This window comes from Leptonotus elevatus, chromosome 12, assembly GCF_054856555.1.
Source record: "Leptonotus elevatus isolate MCC_2025b chromosome 12, RoL_Lele_1.0, whole genome shotgun sequence".
Lineage (NCBI taxonomy): Eukaryota > Metazoa > Chordata > Actinopteri > Syngnathiformes > Syngnathidae > Leptonotus > Leptonotus elevatus.
In genome coordinates this window covers 17,787,539-17,812,312 of record NC_141250.1, presented here as the reverse complement: position 1 = coordinate 17,812,312, position 24,774 = coordinate 17,787,539, and the positions used below count along the sequence as shown (strand labels likewise).

Sequence of the window (24,774 nt, the reverse complement as noted above, 5' to 3'; positions counted from 1 at the left end):
GACCCACTTGGTGGCGGTATTTAGTGTGTCACCTAAACGAACAACGAAGAAGAGAATGAGCTGCATGTGGTTACTAAGCAACGCGAGAAGAGGGGGCACAATATGGCGAAGACTCTGCAACACGACGAAACAACATTACTGTAATTGCTTATCATAACTGTTACTGCCAAATGGAAAAATAGGTTCTTAATCGCGTCTCAATTGTTGCACACGCTCAGCGTTTCTCAGCCGAAATGGAGAAGGACGAGACAACATTGGTGAGCGAACATTTTAAACTCGCTTTACTTGTGATTTAACATATTATTAGTCATAAGAGCACTAATGTAATGTATCCTTGTACGTTTTTTAAGATAATAGCGCTTGAGTTGTTTTTATTTTTTTGAGGGGGCATTAGTTCGTTTGCTCTGCAATGGTGGAAGAAGTACTCACACTGTATTTACATCTAACAAATACAGCCTAAGTACAAAAGTGAAAATAAATTGTTACTTTTAATTATTTACAATACCCATGACACTTTGTCACCTTGCTAGAGAGTAAACGTAAAACTTCATGCGAAGTAAATACTTGAGGAAACTTAGAAATACAGTACTTAAAAAATAATCTACTTACGTACAGTAACAAAGTAATATGCACCTCGTTATTTCCCATCACTGGTATACTTACTATCTGGTGTTGCTGTTCTCAGGCTTTAATCAGATATTATTGCAACGAAAGGTATTTCAACCATGCTGTGAACGCTGCAGCAGCTGCTTTGACAAAGTTCAGAGGTGACCCTGTCCTCGGTTTCTTCCATGGATATGGCACTTTAATGCAAGGTAACCCTGAACACAATAAGATAGAAATATGTATCTGTTTACAGTCGTTTCTCATTTTTATATGCATACTTAACTCATTAATTAACCACAAATCGAACTTGTTTTTTTCTTAAACACACCTTAGATTCAATTCGAGAAGCGACAGCAGAGTTGGACACCTTAAAAGATGCACAAGATGTGTCTCTGTGCACGTTAATGGCACTTGTCTATGCTGAGAAGAAAAAGACAAAGCCTGGTCAGACAACAGTCATTTAATAGATTAAATATAAATACACCAGAGTTTTGTTATTATTTTAATTCATGTCATACTCACAGACAGGGAAGTTGTTCAAGAACTCGAAGCTAAAATCAAGGAGGACCGCAAAAGCGCATCACCCCAGAGTCTTTACCATGCTGGCATGTTTCTCTGGCTATTAGGCCGGAATGATAAAGCAAGAGAATACACAGAGCGAATGATCAAACTCTCCAATGGCTCCAAAGAGGTAAGACCACAATGTTGTTGTTAGAGCAAGAGAAACATTCATGATTTTGTGCATGCATGGGGGGGAAAAAAGGTATGACCAATTTGTTCTGTAGGGCATAATCCTGAAAGGATGGATAGATGTGACATGCGGGAAGGATGCACATGCCAAAAAGGCCGGGAAATACTTTGATGAAGGGCTGAAGGACGGACCAGATGTTTTCTCTCTGATGGGAAAGGTAAGCTAGCGAGAATACTATTATTGAATTTCATTCTTCAACCACAATTCAAACTGTTATGATGCATGGATTTGTCCCGATTATTTATTTATTTTAATTCCTGTACATCCTCATACTGCTATTAAAGAGATGTTTCTTTTGTCCCAGGCACAATACTATGAATATCGTCAGAACTACTCTGGAGCATTAGATGTGGTTAACAAGATCATTGCCGGTTTCCCTGGGTTCTTGCCCGCTCTTATTAAGAAGATGAAACTCTTTTTAAACCTCCAAGACTGGGAGCAAACAACAGAGGCAGCAATCAGGTAAGCAGTGAGATTGCTTGTCCCTCGCGATCCTTTTAAGTTACAATTTTGTCACTGCAAGCACATACTGTATGTTCCATTTTCCATATATCGTATGCGTGACCAATTCCCACATTCGGAATCTCATCAGTCTTTCACCAATGTCATCATCAACATATCAATTTGCATGTTATGTATCGTTTCAGACTTTTACAAATGGATAGAAACAACCTGGACGCACAACACATGCTAACTCTGCATTCTTTATGTAAAAATGGAGATATGGCTGAGGTGAATCCACACAATTCCAATCTGTACCCCAAGACGTGACGTGGCAAGCCTTATGGAGTTGTTTGTACTTTTTGTGTTTCTCACTTGGCAGTCAACAAAACATCTTTCCAACCTCATCAGCAGTCTGCACATGCTGGAACCACGCAACCCTGAACTTGCTTATAGAATGTCTCTTGCATTCACCAGAATTGTAAGATACTGCATACTCTCCTTGTTTGTTTTTACTTTAGTTTTGTCATATAGAATTTCACAATTTATTTTGTGTTGATTCCTTATAGTCTGGACGAAATGAAAAGGTGCTTGAGCCGGTTTTCAGAATGCTGGAAAAAGCGTACAGTGTGACAGAAGGGAACTCGGATCTAGCCACAGAGTTGGGATACATTATGGTTCTTCAGGGTAAAATCAAGGAAGCGATAAAGTGGTACAAGACAGCCATGACTCTGGATGAGACGAGCCTCCCAGCACTGACTGGTAAGTTGCTTGCGAGCTACCAGGGGAACGTGAGGCGCTAACTTACTGTCCACCAGCCACGAGCCGCAGATAGCTTGCTAGTGCTGCTTGTCTTTAATCTCCACCGCCATCAGCTACACATCTGACAAGTATTATTATCACTGTTAAATGAAAACAAAAGACTAGCTACGTCAGCTTGCGACATACCGCGCAACAAGTGAAGAAAGATAAGATATTGCTAACCGCTAGGCTAACTTGAAAAACTCTTAATAAGTGCTGAGGTTGTACACTTTTAATAGAAATATGGCTGCAATCATGTTACAGCGGAGAGTAATTTATGCAAATTAAGTACATTTAAAAGTCTAGAGAGAAAATAATACAAGAGCTACACAGCAAGCTAAACTATTTTGCGCCATAAAGACAAAAACAACATGACATGTTTACGGAAGAGGATTAGGGCCAGTGAAGAAAGAAAAAAATGACTTTGACTGACTTTAATCTCAGAATTTTCACTTTAAAATCAGAATCCAGCCAACCTTTTTTTCCCTCTTCACTGGCCCTCTTCCTCTTCCGTACATGTTTGTTTTTCTTTATTTTCTTTTTTCTTTTTTGGCTTTTTAACCCAGCCCTACACAGTAAATGTTGTAGAGTAAATTTGACTCTATTTAGAGTAAATTTGACTATTTAGAGAGGAACCAAATAGACACAGTTTTATAGTAGGCTAAGATTTACACTAGGAAGAGAGTAAAATAAAATAAAAATGGGGCAAAACATTAATAAAAGTCACTCAAGGGTTGAGGAACAAACTCACAACCTTCATCTTCTGCCACACTACCACCTGAGCTATGCCCCTCCTACTGTTTGCTTATCTCCAAGAGTCCAAAAACATAGTTTTTGGTCTCTTGGAGTTAGGAACAGTCCATAGAATCATGGAATCAGCTGCAGCTGACACGAGCGATATACTAACAGAAAGCAGTAGCTGCGTGGAAGTAGATCGGCTGCCTCCCAAGCTGAGGGTCGTGAGTTCGTTCCTCCACCCTTGAATCACTTTTATTGATTTATTTCCAATTCTTTATTTGACTCTCTTCCAAGTGTAAATATTACTCTAATACTGAGTCTATTTAGTCCCACTCCTAATAGAGTCAAATTTACTCTACTGAGTTTACTATCTACTTACATGATAATTGTAATTTTGTTGCACAGGTATAATTCGATGCCAGCTGATAGAAGGCCGCCTTGACGATGCAGACCAACAACTGGAATTCCTCACGGAAATTCAGCAATCCATAGGAAAATCCGGGGTATCATTTTTAAAAGCTCTCTCGTGAATGCTCTTTCCCATAACTGTCATCAAAGGACTTCTGCTCCTGCACGTTTATGTCTTTTTAGTATCTCAGCTAATCCCCCCCCCCCCCCCAATCTCATTAGGACCTCATATACCTGCGAGCGCTGGTGGCAATAAAAAAGCGCCACCCTCAAGAAGAGGTCACCAAGCTCCTGAACGATGCCGTGGAAACCCACTTCTCTACACTCCAGGGTCTACCTTTGGGTGCGGAGTACTTTCACAAGTTGAACCCTGACTTCCTCTTACAGATCGTCAAGGAATACCTTGCTCTGTGTCCCACTAAGGTACAAATGATTCATGCTAAGGTTTAATTTCCAGCTTAAAGGTGCGTGTTGAAATTATTGTCGTAAAATTCTCTTCTCTCTTGACGCGGTTTTAGCCTCCAGCTCAGGGCCAGTCTCCTGCTCCTCAACTCAGGCACTGTGCTGCATTGTTGGATACAGTGGTCAAGATTGTGCCAGGGCTCCTTCAAGGGCTCTTCTTGCAAGCTAAAGTCCGCTATCAGTCCGGTGAGCACCGCATTTTAATTAAATGTGCTGGCTGCTTCTTTTAACTGACTTTTTAACTACTGTACACCTGTGTCCAATCAGGTGATGTTGATGCTGCTCAGAGCAGTCTCCAACACTGCCTCGAACAGTGTCCTTCTAATACGGACGCTCATCTGCTCATGGCGCAGATCCACTTGTTGCGGGGTAGCTTCACTTCATGCACGCAGTCGCTTGAAGTCTGCCTAAGCCATAACTTTGAGGTGAGATTATTATCATTGTCATAACAAATTTTCTACAGTGAACTCTTAATGTGCAAAGAAATCCCCTATTTGTTGGTGTATTTTATTATTTTATTTTATTTTGTTTATGTATGTATTTATTCTAGTTTTTTTTATATGTTTTTAGTATTTATTTATTATTATATTTTATTTTTTGGGCATCTTTGAGTATTAAGAAAAGGCTGATACAAATGTTATTTTAATTATTTAATTACTATAATTTGTTGTTTTCTCATGTCTGTATACTTCACCAAATTAAAAATTATTTATACGAGGAATGTCACTTTTATGTGCATGTGTGTGTGTGTGTGGGGGGGGGGGGTGTTGGAGGGCCATTTGTGGCTAGCAGTATCTGTGGTGAATGTAGACGTACCTAATATACACTTGTAAAGGAGTTATGTATTACTTTCTTCTGCAGCTGAAACAGATTAATTGTATTTCCATTCATTTCCATGGGAAACATTTACTTCAATTTGCTAACAATTCGGTTTGTGAGTGAAGTCACGCAACATTCAATTCGCAAACCGAGGTTCCACTATATATCTCTAGTAAATGACATTTATATAACGTTTGACCTTAATTATCTACTTGTCCATTGCAGATTCGAGAACATCCCTTGTATCTCCTGATCAAAGCTCAGGCAAAGAAGAAAATGGGTGAACTGACTGAGGCTATTCAGATTTTGCAAATGGCAATGAGTCTTCCTGGGGTCTGCAGGGCTGGATCATCATCTAAATCCAAAAACAAAAAGATCGACCTGAGTTCCGCAGATTGTGTCTCTGTCTTCTTGGAGTTAGCTGAGGCCTTGTGGCTCAATGGAGAGCAGGTAAAAAAAAGAATGCATATTTGTAATCATTGTTGTATTGTGTGAAGACTCTTATACCAATTTAATTGTACAGCATGAGGCAGCCAAGGTAATGCAGGATGCCATCAATGAGTTCTCTGGCACAACCGAAGAGCTGCGTGTCACTATAGCCAACGCAGATCTGGCTTTGCTTCGAGGTGACACAGAGTTGGCACTGAGCATGCTCAGAAACATTACACCCGAGCAGCTCTACTACATCCAAGCCAAGGAGAAAATGGCAGACATTTACCTCAACCACAAAAAGGATAAGCATCTGTATGTGAGTTGCTATAGGTGAGTAAGCTCGAGGTGAAAGTACGAGCAAGTATACCGACACTTTAATCCATTTAGTATGCGAGGGAGACATTTGATGTAATAGCTTGGTTTGTTTTACAGGGAAATGGTGGACAAGCTACCTGGTCCTCAAACATATATCCTACTCGGGGACGCTTACATGCACATCTTACAGGTAAGTAGCAGAAGCAATTCATTATTTTTTTTAATGCATTATTTTGTCCACATTGGTATTTACTTCCTTTGGATTGACTTCAAACTTATATTTTTTTATTTTTTTTTATTGCAACCCAGTCTGTACTCATCATAAAGTAGTTGAAATATAACATAAACGTTTTTAGTGCTGTGGAATTTTACAGCTATTTTATATTATAATGAAGTAAATCAAACTTCACATTTGAATGGTAAACCAACATTGGTATCTAGTTTGGGTTATCATGGCTACCTACTATCACTTTTCTGTTCTACATGTTGAGCATCCAAAACAAACTTAAAAGAAAGTATGTGTGTGTGGTCAGCAATTTTCTTCCTGTCCGCAATTGGCACGTCCGATATTTGGCCAAGGACAAGACACCACATTTGTCATTCATCTGTATGGGGTTTGTTATATGTTAATAATGGATATCTGCATCAGACTAGTAGGTATCTATCGATAACTCAATTTTGTGATATCAAGTTGTTTCTGACTTTCGAGATCTAAATGTCCCTGATTGTGTTCCTTCCAGATATCTGTAATTCAGTTTTGAAGATGCAAAACTGATCACAATTATGTTACAGATATCTTGAATGAAAATTGTAATTAACAAAAAGTATTTTCATCGGTATACTCAATTATACAACATAATTTACATTTAAACAAACAAAAACAATTTTAAGTAAACAATCCAGTACTTAATTCTGACCAGACACTTCAACCCATACATTTTATACGCTTAAATTTAAGTTAGGTGGCCTCCGACTCTCTTTGTTGTGTTTATCCTCAGCCAGAAAAGGCCATTGAGGTGTATGAACAAGCTCTGGAGAAAACCCCCAAAGATGGTGCTCTTGCCAGCAAGTTTGGGAAAGCTCTGGTCAAGACTCATTATTACGCCAAGGTTCGCGTCGATATTTGCAGTGATATCCATGATTGCCTCTCCGAATATCTCACAAAGCTTCTTATTACACAGGCAATACATTATTATGAAGCAGCGCTGAAGTCTGAGCAGCAGAACTTCCTGTGCTACGACCTGGCTGAGCTGCTGATGAAGATGAAGCAATACGAGCGCTGTGAGAGACTCCTGCATGACTCTCTCTCCCGTGAATCAGGTGCAATTCTTATTTTTTATTTTATTTTATTTTATTTTTTCTCTTTTTTTTTAAGAGCTCAGTATTGTTCATTCGGTAATGTCATCATCATTGCTCTTTTTTTTTTTTTTTTTTTTTTTTGTATGTGGGTGAGTAAGTGTATGTGCGTGCGTGCGTGTGAGTGTGTTTGAATCAGGTGCAATTCTCATGCAACACAAAAGGCTTCGGCATGTTTTTTTAAAATATATATATAGATATATATATATTGATGGAGCTATTGTTACATATTTTCTATCTCCCAATAAAGTGAATGAACTGACAGCCCTCTCAGATGATTGCCGTTATCTAATGCTGTTGGCAAAGGTCCAAAATAAGGTTGACAAAACAGAAGAAGCCTTAACAACCCTACAAAGGGTAAGCGGGTCTAATTGTTTGGTTTTCTATTAAGATTTTTTTCTATTTTGTATCAAAGGTTTATACCATTATCTTATATTAAGCAGATCTGCAATAGAAAACAAAAGGCATTCGTATTTATTTTTATGTACATACCACATTGACATATAAATTGCAATAATACCTAAACGATGTTTGAAATGGATTGTCATTGATTAATGGTTTGCTAGGCCCGGGATGTGCAGGCCAAAGTGCTAAAGCGGGTGGAATTAGAGGAGCCTGACGCCATCCCCATGCAGAAGCAGCTCGCTGCCAAGATCTGCTCTGAGATCGCTCAACACTACACGAGCCAGAGGGGCTATGAGAGAGCAATCAAGTTCTACAAAGAAGCTCTTGTTTACTGTGAGACGGATCACAAGGTCTGTACTACTGAATCAAAACGTCCTATGTCCTCCCTGTTGCAGCTGTGCCTGACCAGCCTGAGCATCTTTTACAATCTCATCCTTACATGTATTAACCCTCCCGGGGAGTTATAGGATTGATGTCTTTTCGAGGGATTCACAAAACTCATCTTTTGTAGGTGATGCTGGAGTTGGCCCAAATTTTCCTCACCATTGATGAGCTTGATGCGTGCCAGGAACAATGCAGTGTCATCTTGAAGAACGACCAGTTTCATGAAGATGCAACTTTGGTGGGTTCAGTCTTCCACTGCATATTTGGCTGTTTAGCAGTTAGAACACTTCAGGACGACTTATTTTCAACATGTGTTTTTCTGTTTAGATGATAGCTGACCTCATGTTCAGGAGACAAGACTATGAGCAGGCTGTTTTCCGCTATCAGCAACTCCTGGAGCGCAAGCCAGGTGCAAAACACACAATTTCGTTTTGTGTTTGTCTTCGGCTCGAGGGTCACAATGTGATGTATTTCGACTTTTATGGGTTGCTATCTCAATTTACATAATTTGTAAATGACGTTTGAGGCGAGGAACTCTGTGTTATTTTGAGGCAGGTTCCCGAGACGCGCTAGCTAGCAGTGCGGCTAAAAACACACTGTTTACAATGCATATTGTCTTCTAATCACTTAAATTCATGAAATTTGAAAATAGAGAGAAATAAAAAATAGAGACCTAAAGGAGGTTATTTTTTGAGAATTCTCTAATTTGACATTTTTGTCCAAACATATATTTTTGTCAATAACTCAAAACTAATCTCCGCGACATACGCCTGATTTTGTGAAAACACATTGCATACTGTATTTGTGGTATCTATAGATCGGTGAATGGGTGATTGGAAAAGCATAATCATTGTTTATTTATTGATGTATTTATTTATATTTTTTTAGACAACTACCCAACACTGTCCCGTCTCATTGACTTGCTGAGGAGGGCAGGAAAGTTAGAAGACGTGCCTACATTTTTTGACAGGGCCGAAAAACATTCCTCCCGGGCTAAATTTGACCCCGGTTTTAACTACTGCAAAGGACTTTATCTTTGGTGAGTCCAATTTTGCTTGAGATTTTAGTATCATCTGCTTTGTGAATGTTATATAACTAAGTCTGTGCTTGTTGCTCAGGTACACAGGGGAACCTAATGCTGCTCTGCGTCACTTCAACCAAGCACGGAAAGACAACGATTGGGGTCAAAACGCAATTTATAACATGATTGAAATCTACCTAAATCCTGACAGTGAAACTATGGGAGGAGAAGTATTTGAGAATTTAGATGGTGAAGTCGGGTGAGTGGAAAATGACTTTAGCTTGAAAATGATTTCCTGGACAGGGGTGCCTTGAGACAGGAGTTTTTAGTACTTTAGGAAAACATACAGTATGACAAGAACTTTTGCTTTTGACATATTGACACAGAGGAGTTCCTCAGTAGCAATTTTAGTCGTTCTTTGCAAAGGATAAAGAATATATGACTGAGTGCTGTTATATTGTCTGTCTGCATGATTTGCTCTCTCTTTCATTCAAATATCTGCTTTCAGAACACCACATCGATGCTAATCTATATGCCTATGTTGTTCTTTATTATGCGTTCGCTTTGGCATTAAGCTAGCAGACTAAAGGTTATTGACTGCATGTAAACGCTCGCAAAGTCTAAGAATAAAATCCGTGGAACGATGGCTTGTATCTTGGAAAAATTCGTCAGTTCACTCTAATCTCAAGGCACCTCTGTATCCGCTTAAGATATAACTGAAAGGAAACGTGGTTAAAATGCTAACATGCGTCAACCTATTTGAATCAGAAACTCTACAGAGAAGCAAGAGACAGAGCAGGTGGCAGTGAGAACAGCTGAGAGGCTGGTAAAGGAGATTAGGCCGCAGACACCCGGCGGACATGTACAGCTTCGTGTCCTGGAGAACTACTGCTTACTGGCTACTAAACAGAAAGCCAATATAGAGAAAGCTCTCTCTGTTTTCACAGAGTATGCAACCAACGAGGTGAGTAGGACATAAAGGTATGCTTGAACATTCTTCACAGTGTAAACAAACATAAAAGCTGTTGCTGAGCGTTATTTCACCTTCGCTTATCGGCTATAAAACTAAGGCAGGTAAAAGTTGAGTTTCTACCTGCCTTCACAATGTTTTATTCGTTTTGTAGATAGGATCTTTTGAAAATCGAAAAACAGACAAGAAAGGGGGGGGGGAGGCGGGGGTTGCTGCCTTGTTCCTGTTTGACCAGGATGTTGTGTTTGAATTTAGAAAGACCACGTGCCAGCACTGTTAGCCATGGCAACGGCATACATGATGCTGAAACAAACTCCTCGAGCTCGGAACCAACTGAAGCGTATAGCCAAGATGACGTGGAATATCGTCGATGCCGACGAGTTTGAGAAGAGCTGGCTGCTACTGGCGGACATCTACATCCATTCGGGGAAGTACGACTTGGCAGATGATCTCCTAAAGAGATGTCTCAACCATAACAAGGTCTGTCATGGCGTGAATATAAATGTACAGTAGGGCTGAACAGTTAATTCAATTCTAATTGACATCACCGTTTAGTAGAATGCAATTCTCAAATCACCAAGGCTGCAATAAATAAATTTAAAAAACTGCCTCAGTTCGGTCAGTCGGTATACTTAATTTTTTTCATATATACCGCTTTGTGTATTTTGTTAATTTATTTATATAAAGTGTCTAGATAAGTTCAGTTCTTAAGAAACAGATGAATTTATTGCTTGTGTTTGTTTAAAAAAATAAAAATACCTGGAAAAATTATTTCATATTAAATAAAAAAGATATCTAACGTTCAGCCTTAATCTACAGTCTTTTTTTAAATCAAGAATGTTTATTATCAAGAATTTAACATCAATTCAATTTTCTCTGCAGTCATGTTGTAAAGCTTATGAGTATCGGGGTTTTATAATGGAGAAAGAGCAGGCATTCAAAGATGCAGCATTCAACTATGAACTGGCTTGGAAATATGGAAATCAGTCCAACCCAACCATCGGTATGTATGTAAATTTAAGGTTTGTATTTTAAGAAGATTATATTACAAAGAATATTTCTTACATTCCTCATTTCAGGATATAAGCTTGCGTTCAACTACTTAAAAGCAAAGCGCCATTTTGATGCCATCGATGTTTGCCATAGGGTGAGATTTCTCAAAATTTGTAAAATCCCCCATGAATTTTGTAATCACATTGTTTTCTTCCATTCACAGGTTCTCGCTGCTCATCCAAATTATCCAAAAATGAGAAAGGACATTTTGGACAAAGCTCGCGCTGCCTTGAGGCCATAAGATCTTGACCACTTGTTAAATTATGGACAAATGTCAGGAAAACAAACACTTTGGTTCATTGTTTAAAGCTTGGTCCAAAATATTGTGTTTTATTTTAATTTTTTGGTGTGTGTGTATTTTATAATAATATAAAAAGTCTACACACCGCTGTTCAAATGCCAGATTTATGTGGTATAAAAAATAGACCAAGATAACAGTCACTTTAATATTTTCATTAGCAAATTACAATGAAAAGCATATATTCACAACACAAATAAATATTATTTTTGTATGATTGTATGTGTCATATTTTCAAACTTTCTTTTCAAGCCTTTTTGCATAAGTTCTTATGAGATTCAACACAATCTTTGTCCAAATTCAGCATTTACAAAGATAAAGTTCAGTATTGAACCGTGAGTTGTATTGTGGTTGTAATTTGCAGTGGCGTTGATTACTGCTTTTAATATTTTACTTCGAGTTAAATCTCATTGATTGTGCAGTATTAGCCAGATGGCAAAATACATTTTAGATTTTTTTTTCTTCTGTTAACGCTGTGATTGTTTTAGTACTATACATTTGCGTTACATGTAGAAGAAGTGTTTATTGATTACACTGTATGTTTTAATTGAATAATTATTTAAGTGCAGTGTTTTCTTGTATATTTAAGCACAATGCTAATCAAGCTGCATAATGTTAAGTGTCTTACAATAATAATACATGCACTTTTTAGGGTAAGGTGGGGCTTGTTGTTAGTTAACGATTGTAGTTTTTGAAGAGCTAAGTATTTTTTTTTTAAGGTTTAATGCGAGAGCCACTAAAATACTGGACGGTTGCAATGTGAGAGCCAGTCCAGTTGAAGGCAGACACACTCCACAGTAGTGGCTGAGGGGCAATTTCCCCACGGGTGGGATTCACGTCGCTGCTCCTCAAACACATCAAACGCGACCACTGAAGAAATAAGCTGGGAGATTTGTGATCCACCCACTGGTAAGTTTCGGGATATGAAAACAAGAAACGAATTAAATTGTTTTATTTGTTTTTTCTTTTTATTTATTTGTTTTAACTTTAGCCAAATTTGGTCAAAAGAGGCCGATTGGATGCGGTTCAGGATAAAGCGCGTTCCTCCGCTATTTGTATCCCAGCAACTGTGTGGATGAATGGAGCTCTTGAACAAACCCCGCTGGCACCATCCTCCTTTGATTCATTTCACGTGAGCGGCTCCTCTAAACACACGCTTACGTTTATAACCAGCGACTTTGAACTTCTTGAAAAAGCCACGTGTGCAAATTTCTGGTATATCTTCTACTTGATTTTGAAAGTAGGTTTGCTCAAGACACTTGATATTTGTTGTTTTTTTCTGCTTTTATTGCAGCCATGTAGTAACACGCGAGGGTTCGGCTTTGCGCATGCGCATCAGTTGGCCCCCGCCTCCTACCTGAGAACAGCGCACCTGGATCCAACGAGACGGAAGTCTCGTGAAGTACAATTTTTTTTCACATTTTTTTTTACTCTCCCCGACTAACAACAGCTTTTCCTCGGCATCGGTGTGGGCAGCGAAGCGTTGCCCCGCCGGAAGGAGACATGAATTCGGTCCTTGTGTTTTTGTTGGGATTCGATTTTGAAGCCGTTTTCTTTTTTGCTTCACGTCTAGTTCACTGACTCATGGTAAGATTTGTTTTCCTCCTGACGGAATCCTCAGCAGTGTGGTTTACTGATTGATGACACTTTACCATTTAATCACATTGTATTGAAATTGTTGAATATTTAACTACTAGAATTGTGTCAAGTTTCCCTGTGTTGTGTCTGACAGTATCAGACCTTTGAAACTTCCCCATTTCAACACACAAAAGTTGTGACTTATCATTGAGCTTCATACTATTATGTAGGTGTTATGAAGTTAGGAATGCATTGGTAACGCTCCCAAACACTAAAACATTACCGAAAGTAGACAATGTAAAAAGAAAAAAGAAAAAGAATGGTAGTTAAAGGGCCTTTTGTGCCTTTCCACAATTTAGTTGGTACTTCTCATTGGCGTATGTTGGGTGATGTTGAGCTATGGTGACTTAAGTAAATGCATGATATGCAGTCAGTTCTTTTTGTGCTCAATTTATACAATTCAGATTCAAATATACAGTAGTCGAATAGTTGTTATTCCGTGGAAATGATTTTAGGAAAAATTTAAAAAAAATCTTCAGCGGGGAATCCTAAGTTTTGTTGTTGTTGTTTTATTAATATTATTTTTTTACTACTGTCAATCAAAAGTAAGGTTGCTTTGTTTTCGTTTTTCTGGCTTTAAAGAACAGGAATTTTTTAGGCCAATCAGCAATCAGATTTAAAAAAAAATCCATAACCAATCAGCGATATGATCAGAAGATGGAGGAATATATCTATTTAAAAAAATTATATTTACTCTACAGTCGACCGCCGCCATTCATGGCGAATAGGGGAATGGGCCGGCCTGCAAATAGCAAAAACCCACATATAATTGATGCCAATCGAAATGCATAGGAAAATAAATCAATCGATCAAATAAATTGAGACATTACAGTCGATCACCGATTTTAGACCGGTGTAAAGTTGTTGTTTTGTTTTTTTTACCTCCCTGAAATCTGCCAACACTGTTGTGGTCAACTGATCTGGTAGTAAATGGCTGCTAAGTCTGGCAGAAAAAAAGCTGCTAACTGCGCTAAGTCATCAGCTTTTCTTAACCCAACCACTCATTACACATAGAGCTGACAGAGCACTTTGTTGGACATCACATGGGTGACACTGACTTTTGACACTTGTTCTCTATTAATTCTACTCCAGTTGGGACTGCAGTTTAAAACCAGTCTGTGTCTCCAACCAAGAAGAATGACAATACTGTGCAGAGGGCTCCTACGACGACGACTGCACCCTCTTAAACTGGTCGCCGTGGCCCTGGTCTTTGTCACCTTTGTGTTCTTCATACAATGGGAAGTGGAAAACCAAAGTCCACGGGAGGACCCGTGGCTAAAGGAGATCAAAGAGAAGCGGGATACCATGCTGGGCATGGTGATGGGAGCGGTTCATAACTTCAGAGTCGCCATGCCAAAGATGCAGATCAGAGCCCCCGTACATAAGAGGCACAACGCCAACGAGGCGTCCTGTTTGCCGGGTCGCTACACGGCGGCGGAGCTCAAAGCGGCCTTGGAGAGGCCTCCCCAGGACCCGCTCGCTCCCGGTGCCGCTGGCAAGCCCTTCCGCACGGACTCCCTGAGCCCCGCAGAGCAGAAGGTCAAAGAGACGGGCGAGGCGAAGCACTGCTTCAATCTGTTTGCCAGCGATCGCATTTCCCTGAGCCGAGACCTGGGCGCAGACACAAGACCACCAGAGTATGTTTGCTCGCGCACTCTTCATCCTGTTCATACAAAAGACCTCGTGTTTGACTGGATCTTAAACTCGATATGGAGTCGGCGATGTTTGTGCAAACCGAATGTTGCTCACTCCTTTACCAAATAATTGTTCAGCAACAAAGCTGCAGTCACGCCTACTTGTTGTGCTGAGCCCATTTATCACTCAATAGTCCGATAATGGTCATAAAAGAATAAAAAAATCGGCTGGCACAAAGGATATATTATACGACGGTGTTTCTAGGGCCACGTATAAATATATATATTTTTTAGAGGGTGGAGGCAATATTCAGAGAAAAAAAAAATTGCAAATTTGCCACTTTGCGACTTTATAAGGTGGCAAATTTGCGAGTTTTTTTTTCTCTGAATATTGCCCCCACCCTCTAAAGAAAATATATTTATACGTGGCCCTAATATGCCGTCGTAATATCATGTTACAAACTTGACCCCCCAAAAAAAAAAATCCCACTTATCCTTTAACCTAGTAATTCTCAAACAATACCATGAGAGATCATCACGTGTCCCACGGAAAAATATTACATGTAAAAAAATATATATATATCTCATGCGAAAAAAAAAGAGGTTTTCTTAATGTATCTATGCCAACTACATATTGTAACAGACAATAGAATCAAACGTTCTTCCAGTAAATGAGTACAGAATGAACCTGTATATCTACATTTTGTGAATTGTTTTACTAAGCGGTGTGACATGAAATTTCTTCCCGTATGATATGTGCCTTGCCTTAATAAAGGTTGGAAAACAGGTTAAACCGTTAATAGCAGGTTAAGGAAATTGTCTCAGTATTTTTTTTTAAAGGCAAACCGTAAATGACAAAAGAAAAATAAACAATGGAACCTCAAGATTCACGTTTGACATAGGAAAAAAATGGTACTCAATTGAAAATGAGTTGCCCGCTGTAAAACCCCGCCAGTCTTGCTGTTTTGAATGCGAGTCTGCTTACTTCACTTAAATTGTGCTGAAAGTGAAAGTCAACCCAAATAATTTCTTTACAATAATATATTATATATGCCCCAAACTAGTCTAAACATGATATTCTGATTAATATTACATTTGTGGAATATGAGTTATGAAGCAAAATATAGCCATTTTTATTCATCTCTGGGGACGACCATTTTGCCACTCGCTGTCGACTGAAAATGACATCACAGTTGTTACCTGACCAATCACAGCTCACCCGTTTTTTATTTAATTTTTTAGCTGAGCCGCGATTGGCTGTTACCTCATCCTGAGCAACTGGGATGTCATTTTCAGTCGACATGTGACTAAATGAAATGGCCGCCCTCTAAGATGGATTTTTTTTTTTAAGGTGAATTTTGCTGCTTAACTCATCGGAATGCTGTTTTTGGACTAGTGGGAGTGCACATATTAAGAACATTTTTGGGTTTGACTTTTCTTTTAATCTTCTTTTCATAGTGCGTTCTTTTCTCAACCATTTTGAGGCTGCCCCTTCTTCAGAATAAGTGTTGAAAAAAATGTCTTGCGCAATACTTTATATTGAAATCTTTTGATGCTTTTATTTATTTTGTGATTGTTTATTTTATAGTTTATTCAAAAGAGATGGGGCGGAAAGAAGTCAAATTTATGTAATCCATGAAAGTGAGACATCTTTTTGACTTGGAAGTGTTAGAAAAATCAAAACAAAATTCAAACTTTTGGTTTATTGTGATGTATTTATTTTTTAACCTTCAGAGGTTCCATTGTAACTTCCTTGGTGGCCTCTTTTTTTTTTTTCTTCTTTTTTTTTTACCTTCACAGGTTCCATTGTAACTTCCTTGGTGGAGGTTTAAAAAAAAAAAAAAAAGTTCAGGTCTTTGCAAGTTTGCATAACTTAGATTGTGGTATGGGGGGAATAGAAGACAAATCCGTCGTGCTTGGTTTTTGCAAGTGGAGTCAGACAAAAACCACAGAGATGATTACTCTCACCGAAACTTGGCTTCAGCATGCCAAGCCGGTTACTATGGCCAGCTCAAGCAAAGGCACTTGTTTTTGTCTAATTACAGCCCACCCCAATACGCCCCATCTGAGAATACATGTCAGGGCAGTACACATTACAGATGTAAAACATTATTTTTAATCTCATTGACTCAAATGGTTTCTGTCGGTGCCAGATTTGAAGAGGGGGAAAAAAAAATGTCGCCACACAGCAGTAATTGAACACGCCACAGTCGAAGCCTTCCGAGCCACACGGGACAAACAGATCTTTGTGCTTCTCTCTGCAGATGTATTGAGCAAACCTTCAAGCGTTGCCCGCCGTTACCAACCACCAGCGTGATAATCGTGTTTCACAACGAGGCCTGGAGCACCCTGCTAAGGACCGTGTACAGCGTCCTGCATACGTCCCCTGCCATTCTCCTCAAGGAGATTATCCTGGTGGACGACGCCAGCGTTGATGGTAAAACGGGCCCCGTAGGAGCCAATCATTTCTTTTTGCGGGCTTTGATTTCATGTGGTGTGATGGAGAGGAAGCCCTTTTTCCTTTTTGTAGCTCGAGGAAGTGGGAATTGGAGGTGAATACTTTCCTAAGAGGACTTCACAGTCGGAGCTTAGAAATGAGCAGAGAGGCCTGCTGGAGGGAGGTAACAGAATCCAAGGGGAGCGTTCATCCGGTCCAGCACGTTAGATACTGTTACTTAAAGGGAGCCCAGGCCACAGGTGGTTCCCGGATCTGCAGCAGCCTTATTCTGTGGAAACGGGTTTGACCAAATAGCTTGCCATGTCGAGGATTAGCTGTAAAAGCTCGCCCTTTCATTATTCTGGTTGAATCATGCATGCCAAGAATTGCCATTGTTATCCAGTCATCACCTTGACAGTCCCAGCATCTTTATGTGGGACTAAACCAGATGGTTTCTAAACATAAAACGCATTCACGCTCCCATTTTGACCTTTGTTTTTCAGATGTGCTGAAGAACGAGCTGGACGAGTACGTGAAAGCACTGAGTATTGTTCGGGTCGTCCGGCAAGTAGAGAGGAAAGGCCTCATTACGGCTCGGTTATTGGGCGCATCTTTGGCCACCGGTGACACGCTCACCTTTCTGGACGCCCATTGTGAGTCCACTACATTATATTATTTTGTTTTTTAAAATTGTTTTCAATTTTTCAAACATGTTTCAAGTTAAATTGTTTTAGTTTTAGTGTGAGTTCTAGTTTTTTTTTTATATATATATATATGAAGTTTTGTTGAGTATAAACTACAATTCTCAAATGACTATTCATCCTTCCTTCTTCCGTACAGTAATACTAAAATAAATACACTGAATTTTAAAATTAACCCTAAAACCTCACATGTGAAATTAATTGACAGAGGAAAACAAATGGATTATTTCTTTTTTTTTTAAATAATTATATTGATTAACGTAATGTAAAATGTAGTTTCACTTTGATAATTTTTTTTAAAGCAACAGTTTGTATTTTTTCCAGCGAGTTCTTGTTAGCCGCTCCAGCTAGTCCTTGCTAACCGCTCTTGTTAGCCGCTCCAGCTAGTCCTTGCTAACCGCTCTTGTTAGCCACTCCAGCTAGTCCTTGCTAACCGCTCTTGTTAGCCGCTCCAGCTAGTCCTTGCTAGCCGCTCTTGTTAGCCGCTCCAGCTAGTTCTTGCTAGCCGCTCTTGCACAACACGTTACTGGCTAGCTCGCTCACTCCAAATAATAATTGGTAGTAACCTTGCCAAGTGTGGTCTGTCTGAGGCACCGCAGTGCGTGTGCTTCAAAATCATTGCATCTTATTAGTTCACCACTAGATGGCAGTAAATAATACACTGTCCCTTTTTTCAATTTGACTTATTTTGTTAGGTTTTGTCAACTTAATAACCTTAGTCCACACATTGCATGCCAGACACACCTACGGCTATATTTGAAGGAACAGGATTTGATTTGGTGTCTTGTGTTCACAGGCGAATGCTTTCACGGATGGCTGGAGCCACTGCTTGCCAGGATAGCGGCGAACTCGACTGCAGTGGTCAGTCCTGACATATCGACCATCGATCTCAACACCTTTGAGTTCATGAAGCCGTCCCCGTACGGCCAGAACCACAACCGGGGCAACTTTGATTGGGGCTTGTCCTTTGGATGGGAGAGTCTTCCGGACCATGAGAAAAAGAGGAGGAAGGATGAAACGTACCCAATTAAGTAAGCCGAGCATCCTTACAATATCGACTTTGCGAAAACTTGTTTTTTATTGAAAGTGTTGTGTAGGACTCCCACGTTTGCCGGAGGGCTATTCTCCATCTCGAAGGAATATTTCTACCACATCGGAAGCTATGATGAGCAAATGGAAATCTGGGGTGGCGAGAATATTGAAATGTCTTTCAGGGTAAGGACTGCTAAGCCATAAACATTTGTTTATTTATTAATTTATTTAGTGCTGTAGTACATTTTTTCAATTTGAATTGAATCGTTATTTAAGTTTTTTTTTGTTTTTTTTATTCAAACTGCACAATATGTATGGTGCTTGGGTCTGTGTGACGTGTTCTGACTTTTTTTTTTTTTTTTTATGAAAAGAAAATTAATACCAAAGAGCAAATTAATTAATTTAGTGCTGTAGTTAGTACCTTTTTATTTTATTATTTTATTTACTTTTTTTAAATTCAAACTGCATAATATCACAATATGTATGGCGTTTGGGTCTGTGTGACTTTTTTTTCTCTTTTTTTTTTATGAATAGAAAATGAATACTTTTTTCCCCAGAGTCCTTGGCTTGGCTCATTTTCTGTGGCAAACATGTATCACAACGCATTTTCAACACATTTATATTACAGGATGTTCTGCTCTCAATTGGGAACATTTTTGTGTTTGTGACCTTGCCCTTGCAACATTGTTGCAAAATTCAAGCATCCACACTCTTATATTCCCAACATTTTACCAAAGGTGGGGAGTAAGTTAAAAATCTGTAAAGTTCATTCCATGTATTCACATTTCAGACTTGATCACAGATTTGCGTTGCTCACGATGGTGGTACTTTTGAGATCTACAAATTTGTCGTATTGAGTGTAAAAATAAATAAATTATAATCACTGTTTCAGTATTAATTGTAGCTGACACAGCTATTGCTAAATACCTGAAGTGTAGCACTCGGTAAAATGGGCCTTGACGTGTTTTGATGGTGTTCTCATGTCAACTGCAGGTCTGGCAGTGCGGCGGACAGCTGGAGATCCTCCCATGCTCTGTTGTCGGCCATGTTTTCCGCACCAAGAGTCCCCATACTTTTCCCAAGGGCACACAGGTGATCACCCGCAACCAGGTCCGACTGGCCGAAGTCTGGATGGATGAGTATAAGGAGATCTTCTACCGTCGAAACCAGCAAGCAGGACAGATGGCCAAAGATGTACGCGATACCTCTCATTAGCATTTTCCCATTTAATCATTTCAAAATACTTTCACGCGCCGTTTCTACATGGGCCTTATAATGAATTAGTGGTTTAGGCGCTTTCTTCTCAAAAAGGCAAGTTTAAACGTATCCTTCTGCTAATTACCTCGCAGCAACTGTACGTCTTAACGCTACTTGCAAGGTCAAAATACATTATTTAAGGTCAGGTGTAAAATGACAAAGAGAGTCCAACGTATTTAACTCGTTCAGTAAAAAGGAAGTACATTGTTTGAAAAGAATGGAAATAAATAGCTGCGACGAAAAGCTCGCTGGCAGCAGGCAGAGACCTAACAACCTGGAGGAAGGCAATGCTGGTAAATGACAGAGGCGTGTAGCATTTCCTGATATGTGGTCTCAAGGGTGCCATAAAAAGCTCCCTCAGGGCGGCACCTCACGTAGCTTTCGAACGCACATTCCTCAAGGAGTCCTCCGCATTAGCTCTAAGCGTGGAGGAGAAAGAAGTATCATCATCTTCATGTGATGCTCGACCTTATTCCAAAACATCACTGATTAGTCTCCTTAATTATGTTATTCCGATTTTCTATATTTCAGCTTTCATATTGTTCCACAACATTCAACACAATTGCATACCATGTCCCAAGCAAATTACTGTTGTGAGGGAGACCAGGGTTCATATTCTGGTTGGAGCAGGTTTTAGTCAAAGTTCAATTTTTTGTGATAATCATTGTCCAATTATTTAACTTTTTTTTTCAAAATCATTCCATATTTGAATATAATAAAACATCCCACATGTATTCACACACAATTTCTAGTTATTGTATTCATCTTTTTTTTTGTGCATGGTGGGAGTGTTGACCAGGAATCAGAATTTGACCAAATTTACTTGAATCTATTGTTAGTTCTATATTTATGTCTTAATTTCAAGAAGTCTTTTCTATGACAATAACAATGAAATGGGAAGTCAACCCCAACATTTTCTTTACAATTAATATGTGCCCCACTAGTTAAAATGTATTAATTTGTAAGAGGCAGACTGCTCTGTAACTATCTTTTATATTCAGTTTTTATTTTTTTTCCACAGAAAAGCTTCGGCAACATCTCAAAGCGAATCGATCTCCGTGAGCGGCTGCATTGCAAAAGCTTCTCCTGGTATTTGAACAACGTCTATCCCGAAGTCTTCATACCCGATCTGAACCCTGTGCTCTTTGGCGCGGTAAGTGTGTGCGCCGACCCGTCAGCTTCTTCCCCCCCCCAACTCTAATCCTCAGGGCTCAGCAGCAGCCACTGCGGGTTTCTGCTCGGGACCTCCAGCGGGTCCACAGCACTTCCAATTTGACTCTAGTCAAACACTCAAGTTGTTGGAACAGCTTGTTCGAGTTAGTTAGTTTTCATTTTGCGTCCTTTCTTTGTGTTTAGATGAAAAATGTGGGCAAGGAATCGTGTCTGGACGTGGGCGGGAACAATGATGGGGGCAAACCGCTGATTATGTACCCATGTCACGGAATGGGAGGGAACCAGGTTTGGAAGAAAATGCCTTCTATCGCTTTTCAACAAAAATCTAATCTGCTTTAAACTTGCGGTCACCTTCTTTTTTTTTTCTTCTTTTTTTTTTCTCTCTCTCTTTTCTCCTTTGCTTTTTGCCCTGTAGTATTTTGAGCTCTCCACGCATCACGACATACGACACAACGTGCAGAAGGAGCTGTGTTTGCACGGGGCGGAGGAGACTGTCAAGCTGGAGGCCTGCCAGTATAAAGGCGGCAAAACGGTGGTGGGACCGGAGCAAAAGTGGGAGCTGCAGGATGTAAGTTGGCACGGCAACGTCTTGTGCAGCGCTGCTTTGTGAATGGGGTTGTGAAAATCCCAAAACACCCACTAACTATGGCCAGCAGATGGCAGCATTTGTATGTCTTTTCAATGGGCTCCCGAGTACCAAATTACATGAAAACATGGCGAAGCTTAGGAAATGTAACGTTTTCAAGGATGACGTGAATGATCAAAGCGTTTGTCACATTAGATCTAATTCAAAGAGCATCACTAACAAAAAATATTAGTGTCAAAGTCACTGTTGTGCAGAAAATGTATCTTTTCACAAAAAGTTTTTCTATTTTTTTCCCATTTTCGCTTGATGTCACTCAAATTACCTATTTTCAAATGGTTATTACTAAAGAACGAAATTTTTTGAAATTTCATTAGAATTAGTTTTTTCTAATGAAAGAATGGAATCCAATCAGTCATATGGTATCTACCATGTTTATGTAGTCAGAGCACACAATATTCTGTTGAAAATGCTCAAAATCGGCTGGCACTGTCGGGGTTGTTTTTTGGATAACATTAGGCAGTAAAAGAGTTAAACCTTTCTTGAAATTTTTTTTTGTAATATGTGACCTCACTAGTCTAAACATGACATTCTGATTAATATTACATTTGTGGAATATGAGCTATGAAGCAAAATCAGGGGGCGGCCATTTTGCCACTTGCTGTCGACTGAAGACATCATATTTACTCAGGGCTCAGGCAACGACCAATCACAGCTCACCTGTTTTCTGAAGCTGACCTGTGATTGGTTGTTAACTGACACACCTGAGGAACTGTGATGTCATTTTTACTCAAAAGCAAGTGGCAAAATGGCCGCCTCCTGATATCGATCAAAACTGCAGTATTTTGCCGCTTAACTCACGCAATATTAACGAAAATACCGTATTTAGACGAGTGGGGCTGCATAGAACATATAATTGTCACAACTTTTTGGGGGAGGGGTTAACTTCCCCTTTAACAAACGTGTAACAAAAAATGTTTTGTTTCTCTTTAACTAGAACCAGTTAGTCTACCTGCCCGGAAAGAACATGTGTCTGAGTGCTCGTTTGGAGAATCCCGCCCCGGCTCCCTGCGACCCCTCGGACAAATACCAGCTTTGGTCCTTCGTCTGAATGTGACGTCTTGAGTGTCCCTTTTTATAGATACCTGGCTGCAATGAGTTTTTATTTATTTTTAACACATGAAAACAACTGTCGCTGCTTCAAATTGTGAATGTGGGGAGAAAGCACGGCGGGGCCACTGCGGGGAAGGAAACGTTTGACACGTAACTTGTCCCCGATTACAATGTGAGCTCAAAGATGCTTGGGAACAATGAAGATGCACTGTGCTAACTGGTGCCTCTTTTTGTGTTTGAGATTAAATGTGTGGACAAAAATTTTGGGATACATGGCTATTACATAGTTTGGCCCAGAAGCTTCCACTCTCTTGGGATCGGCCCAAAACAGAAAACGGCTCCCACTTAATTGGAAGCATATGATTGTCCATGTTAAAATTAAGTCAGCCTTAAACATTTCTTTACAATAATATGTTATATGTGACCTCGCTAGTCTAAACATGATATTCTGATTAATATTACATTTGTGGAATATGAGTTATGAAGCAAAATCCAGCCGTTTTTATCCATCTCAGGCGGCGGCCATTTTGCCACTTGCTGTCGACTGATGACATCATAGTTGCTCAGGGCTCAGGCAATGACCGATCACCTGTTTTCCGAAGCTGAGCTGTGATTGGTCGTTACCTGAGCAACTGTGATGTCATTTTTGCTCGACAGCAAGGGACAAAATGGCCGCCTTCTACTTTTGATCAAAACTGCTGGATTTTGATGCTTAACTCATATTCCATTAATGCAATATATAACCAGAATACTGTATTTAGACTAGTAGGGCTGCATAGAACATATTTTTGTCAAGAATTTGTGTGTGTGTGTGGGGGGGGGGGGGGGGGTTGATTTCTCCTTTAAGATTTAGAAATCCCTTAAATGATACCCGGTGTCCCAAGACTTGAAGTCCCAATGTACTTCTCCTCGAATGTGTATTCTAACATGATAAATTGCACCGATGAAGCCAATCCTGAATTGAATATCTTTCTATTAAATGGTAAATAAAAATGATCAAATAAATGGTTTAAAATTAGTGCACCAAAGAGACTGACTAGAAACACAAATGAAAGTATAGTCCTTTAAGAATCTATTTTTATGACAACTTTCTCCAGTGCCTTAGATGTCATTTTATTCTATACGAGGTGAGAAAGGAGATCTACTGCGTGAATGGGTGGAAGTGTGCAGGGAATACTGTTGTGGGTCGTCATGGTTTGCTTGGTATGAAGTTGGCTGGCTCTGAAATGACCTGATGCAATGCCCCTATGCTTAGCTGCAAATGTATGGTTTCATTTGACTGATAAATTAGGATTACCAACACAATGCTGTAAAAGAGGCCGAAGGCCACAATTTATTTGTACTAGTTGTCTTAAAACTGCGACCTTTACCAGCCTTTCTGTATGACTTTCATGTCAAATGGGAACTTGAAAAATAAATGTGCAGTCGTTTGTCTACTGCTTCACAATTTTGGAGTTTGTGATTAAACTAAGGTGACGTGGACTAACCTTGCCACTAAGATGAATTCTCGCGGTATTTGTGAGTTCACAAACTCCAGAGAATATGTTTGTAGCCGATCTTTATTCGATCGGACCAATCAGGCGTTGTTTAGGCAGGATGAAACCAATAAGCGCCAATGGCGGGGGTTGGGGTGGGGGAACTAACAAACCTAACAGACGAATGGATGCTGCAATTAATTATGTTCTCGTAGATATACTCACCGTTTCCTTGTTGAATATGAACAGCGAGAGGAGTTTCGTGCATCATTTTTATCTGGTAAAGATGTTCGTGCCCCCTCTATAAAACGAGACGGAAGACGAGATTTTCATCCGTTGCCTTGATTGGTCAAAACAAAAATGCGCAAAGATGTCGCATCGTCCAATCAGCTCGAAGTATTGTACAGCAAGCCCCACCTTTCCCGAAAGGGTCTGCCTCGTGAAGTACCAAATTAATAATTGTGATTAGAT

General features: G+C 39.7%; 2 protein-coding genes across 3 annotated transcripts; both read left to right on the top strand.

Annotated features, from left to right (window-relative positions):
* Positions 1-59: 59 nt before the first annotated feature.
* On the top strand, positions 60-11,456 carry ttc21b (tetratricopeptide repeat domain 21B). The gene is made up of 29 exons (XM_086091156.1): positions 60-257; positions 686-815; positions 940-1,050; positions 1,131-1,297; positions 1,392-1,514; positions 1,662-1,819; positions 2,005-2,089; positions 2,181-2,279; positions 2,368-2,560; positions 3,743-3,840; positions 3,968-4,168; positions 4,264-4,393; positions 4,475-4,632; positions 5,252-5,476; positions 5,550-5,788; positions 5,891-5,963; positions 6,772-6,882; positions 6,955-7,093; positions 7,380-7,486; positions 7,696-7,884; positions 8,046-8,156; positions 8,246-8,327; positions 8,807-8,957; positions 9,037-9,198; positions 9,708-9,903; positions 10,165-10,389; positions 10,792-10,912; positions 10,989-11,056; positions 11,126-11,456. Exons 1-29 carry the CDS (start codon positions 234-236, stop codon positions 11,201-11,203), a joined length of 3,954 nt encoding a protein of 1,317 aa, XP_085947282.1. The 5' UTR covers positions 60-233; the 3' UTR covers positions 11,204-11,456.
* A 623-nt stretch (positions 11,457-12,079) lies between these two features.
* galnt3 (UDP-N-acetyl-alpha-D-galactosamine:polypeptide N-acetylgalactosaminyltransferase 3 (GalNAc-T3)) lies at positions 12,080-23,625 on the top strand. Of its 2 annotated transcripts, XM_086090419.1 has the most exons (13): positions 12,080-12,169; positions 12,252-12,392; positions 12,555-12,847; positions 13,991-14,535; positions 16,797-16,969; positions 17,473-17,622; positions 18,467-18,701; positions 18,768-18,885; positions 19,696-19,896; positions 20,981-21,112; positions 21,316-21,417; positions 21,548-21,700; positions 22,713-23,625. In XM_086090419.1, exons 3-13 carry the CDS (start codon positions 12,845-12,847, stop codon positions 22,824-22,826), a joined length of 1,926 nt encoding a protein of 641 aa, XP_085946545.1. In that variant the 5' UTR covers positions 12,080-12,169; positions 12,252-12,392; positions 12,555-12,844; the 3' UTR covers positions 22,827-23,625. The 2 variants fall into 2 exon arrangements, with proteins under 2 accessions (XP_085946545.1, XP_085946544.1); XM_086090418.1 differs by lacking the exons at positions 12,080-12,169; positions 12,252-12,392 and having other exon boundaries at positions 12,424-12,847.
* The last annotated feature ends 1,149 nt before the right edge of the window (positions 23,626-24,774 follow it).

Bases quoted from the DNA above. Each gene is read 5' to 3' on its own strand.
- ttc21b (XM_086091156.1), top strand. From the start codon at position 234: ATGGAGAAGGACGAGACAACATTG. The intron at 258-685 runs GTGAGCGAACAT...TGCTGTTCTCAG, and splicing joins AGAAGGACGAGACAACATTG to GCTTTAATCAGATATTATTG. The intron at 5,789-5,890 runs GTGAGTAAGCTC...TTTGTTTTACAG, and splicing joins CTGTATGTGAGTTGCTATAG to GGAAATGGTGGACAAGCTAC.
- galnt3 (XM_086090419.1), top strand. The intron at 17,623-18,466 runs GTGAGTCCACTA...TTGTGTTCACAG, and splicing joins CACCTTTCTGGACGCCCATT to GCGAATGCTTTCACGGATGG. The intron at 18,702-18,767 runs GTAAGCCGAGCA...AGTGTTGTGTAG, and splicing joins GATGAAACGTACCCAATTAA to GACTCCCACGTTTGCCGGAG.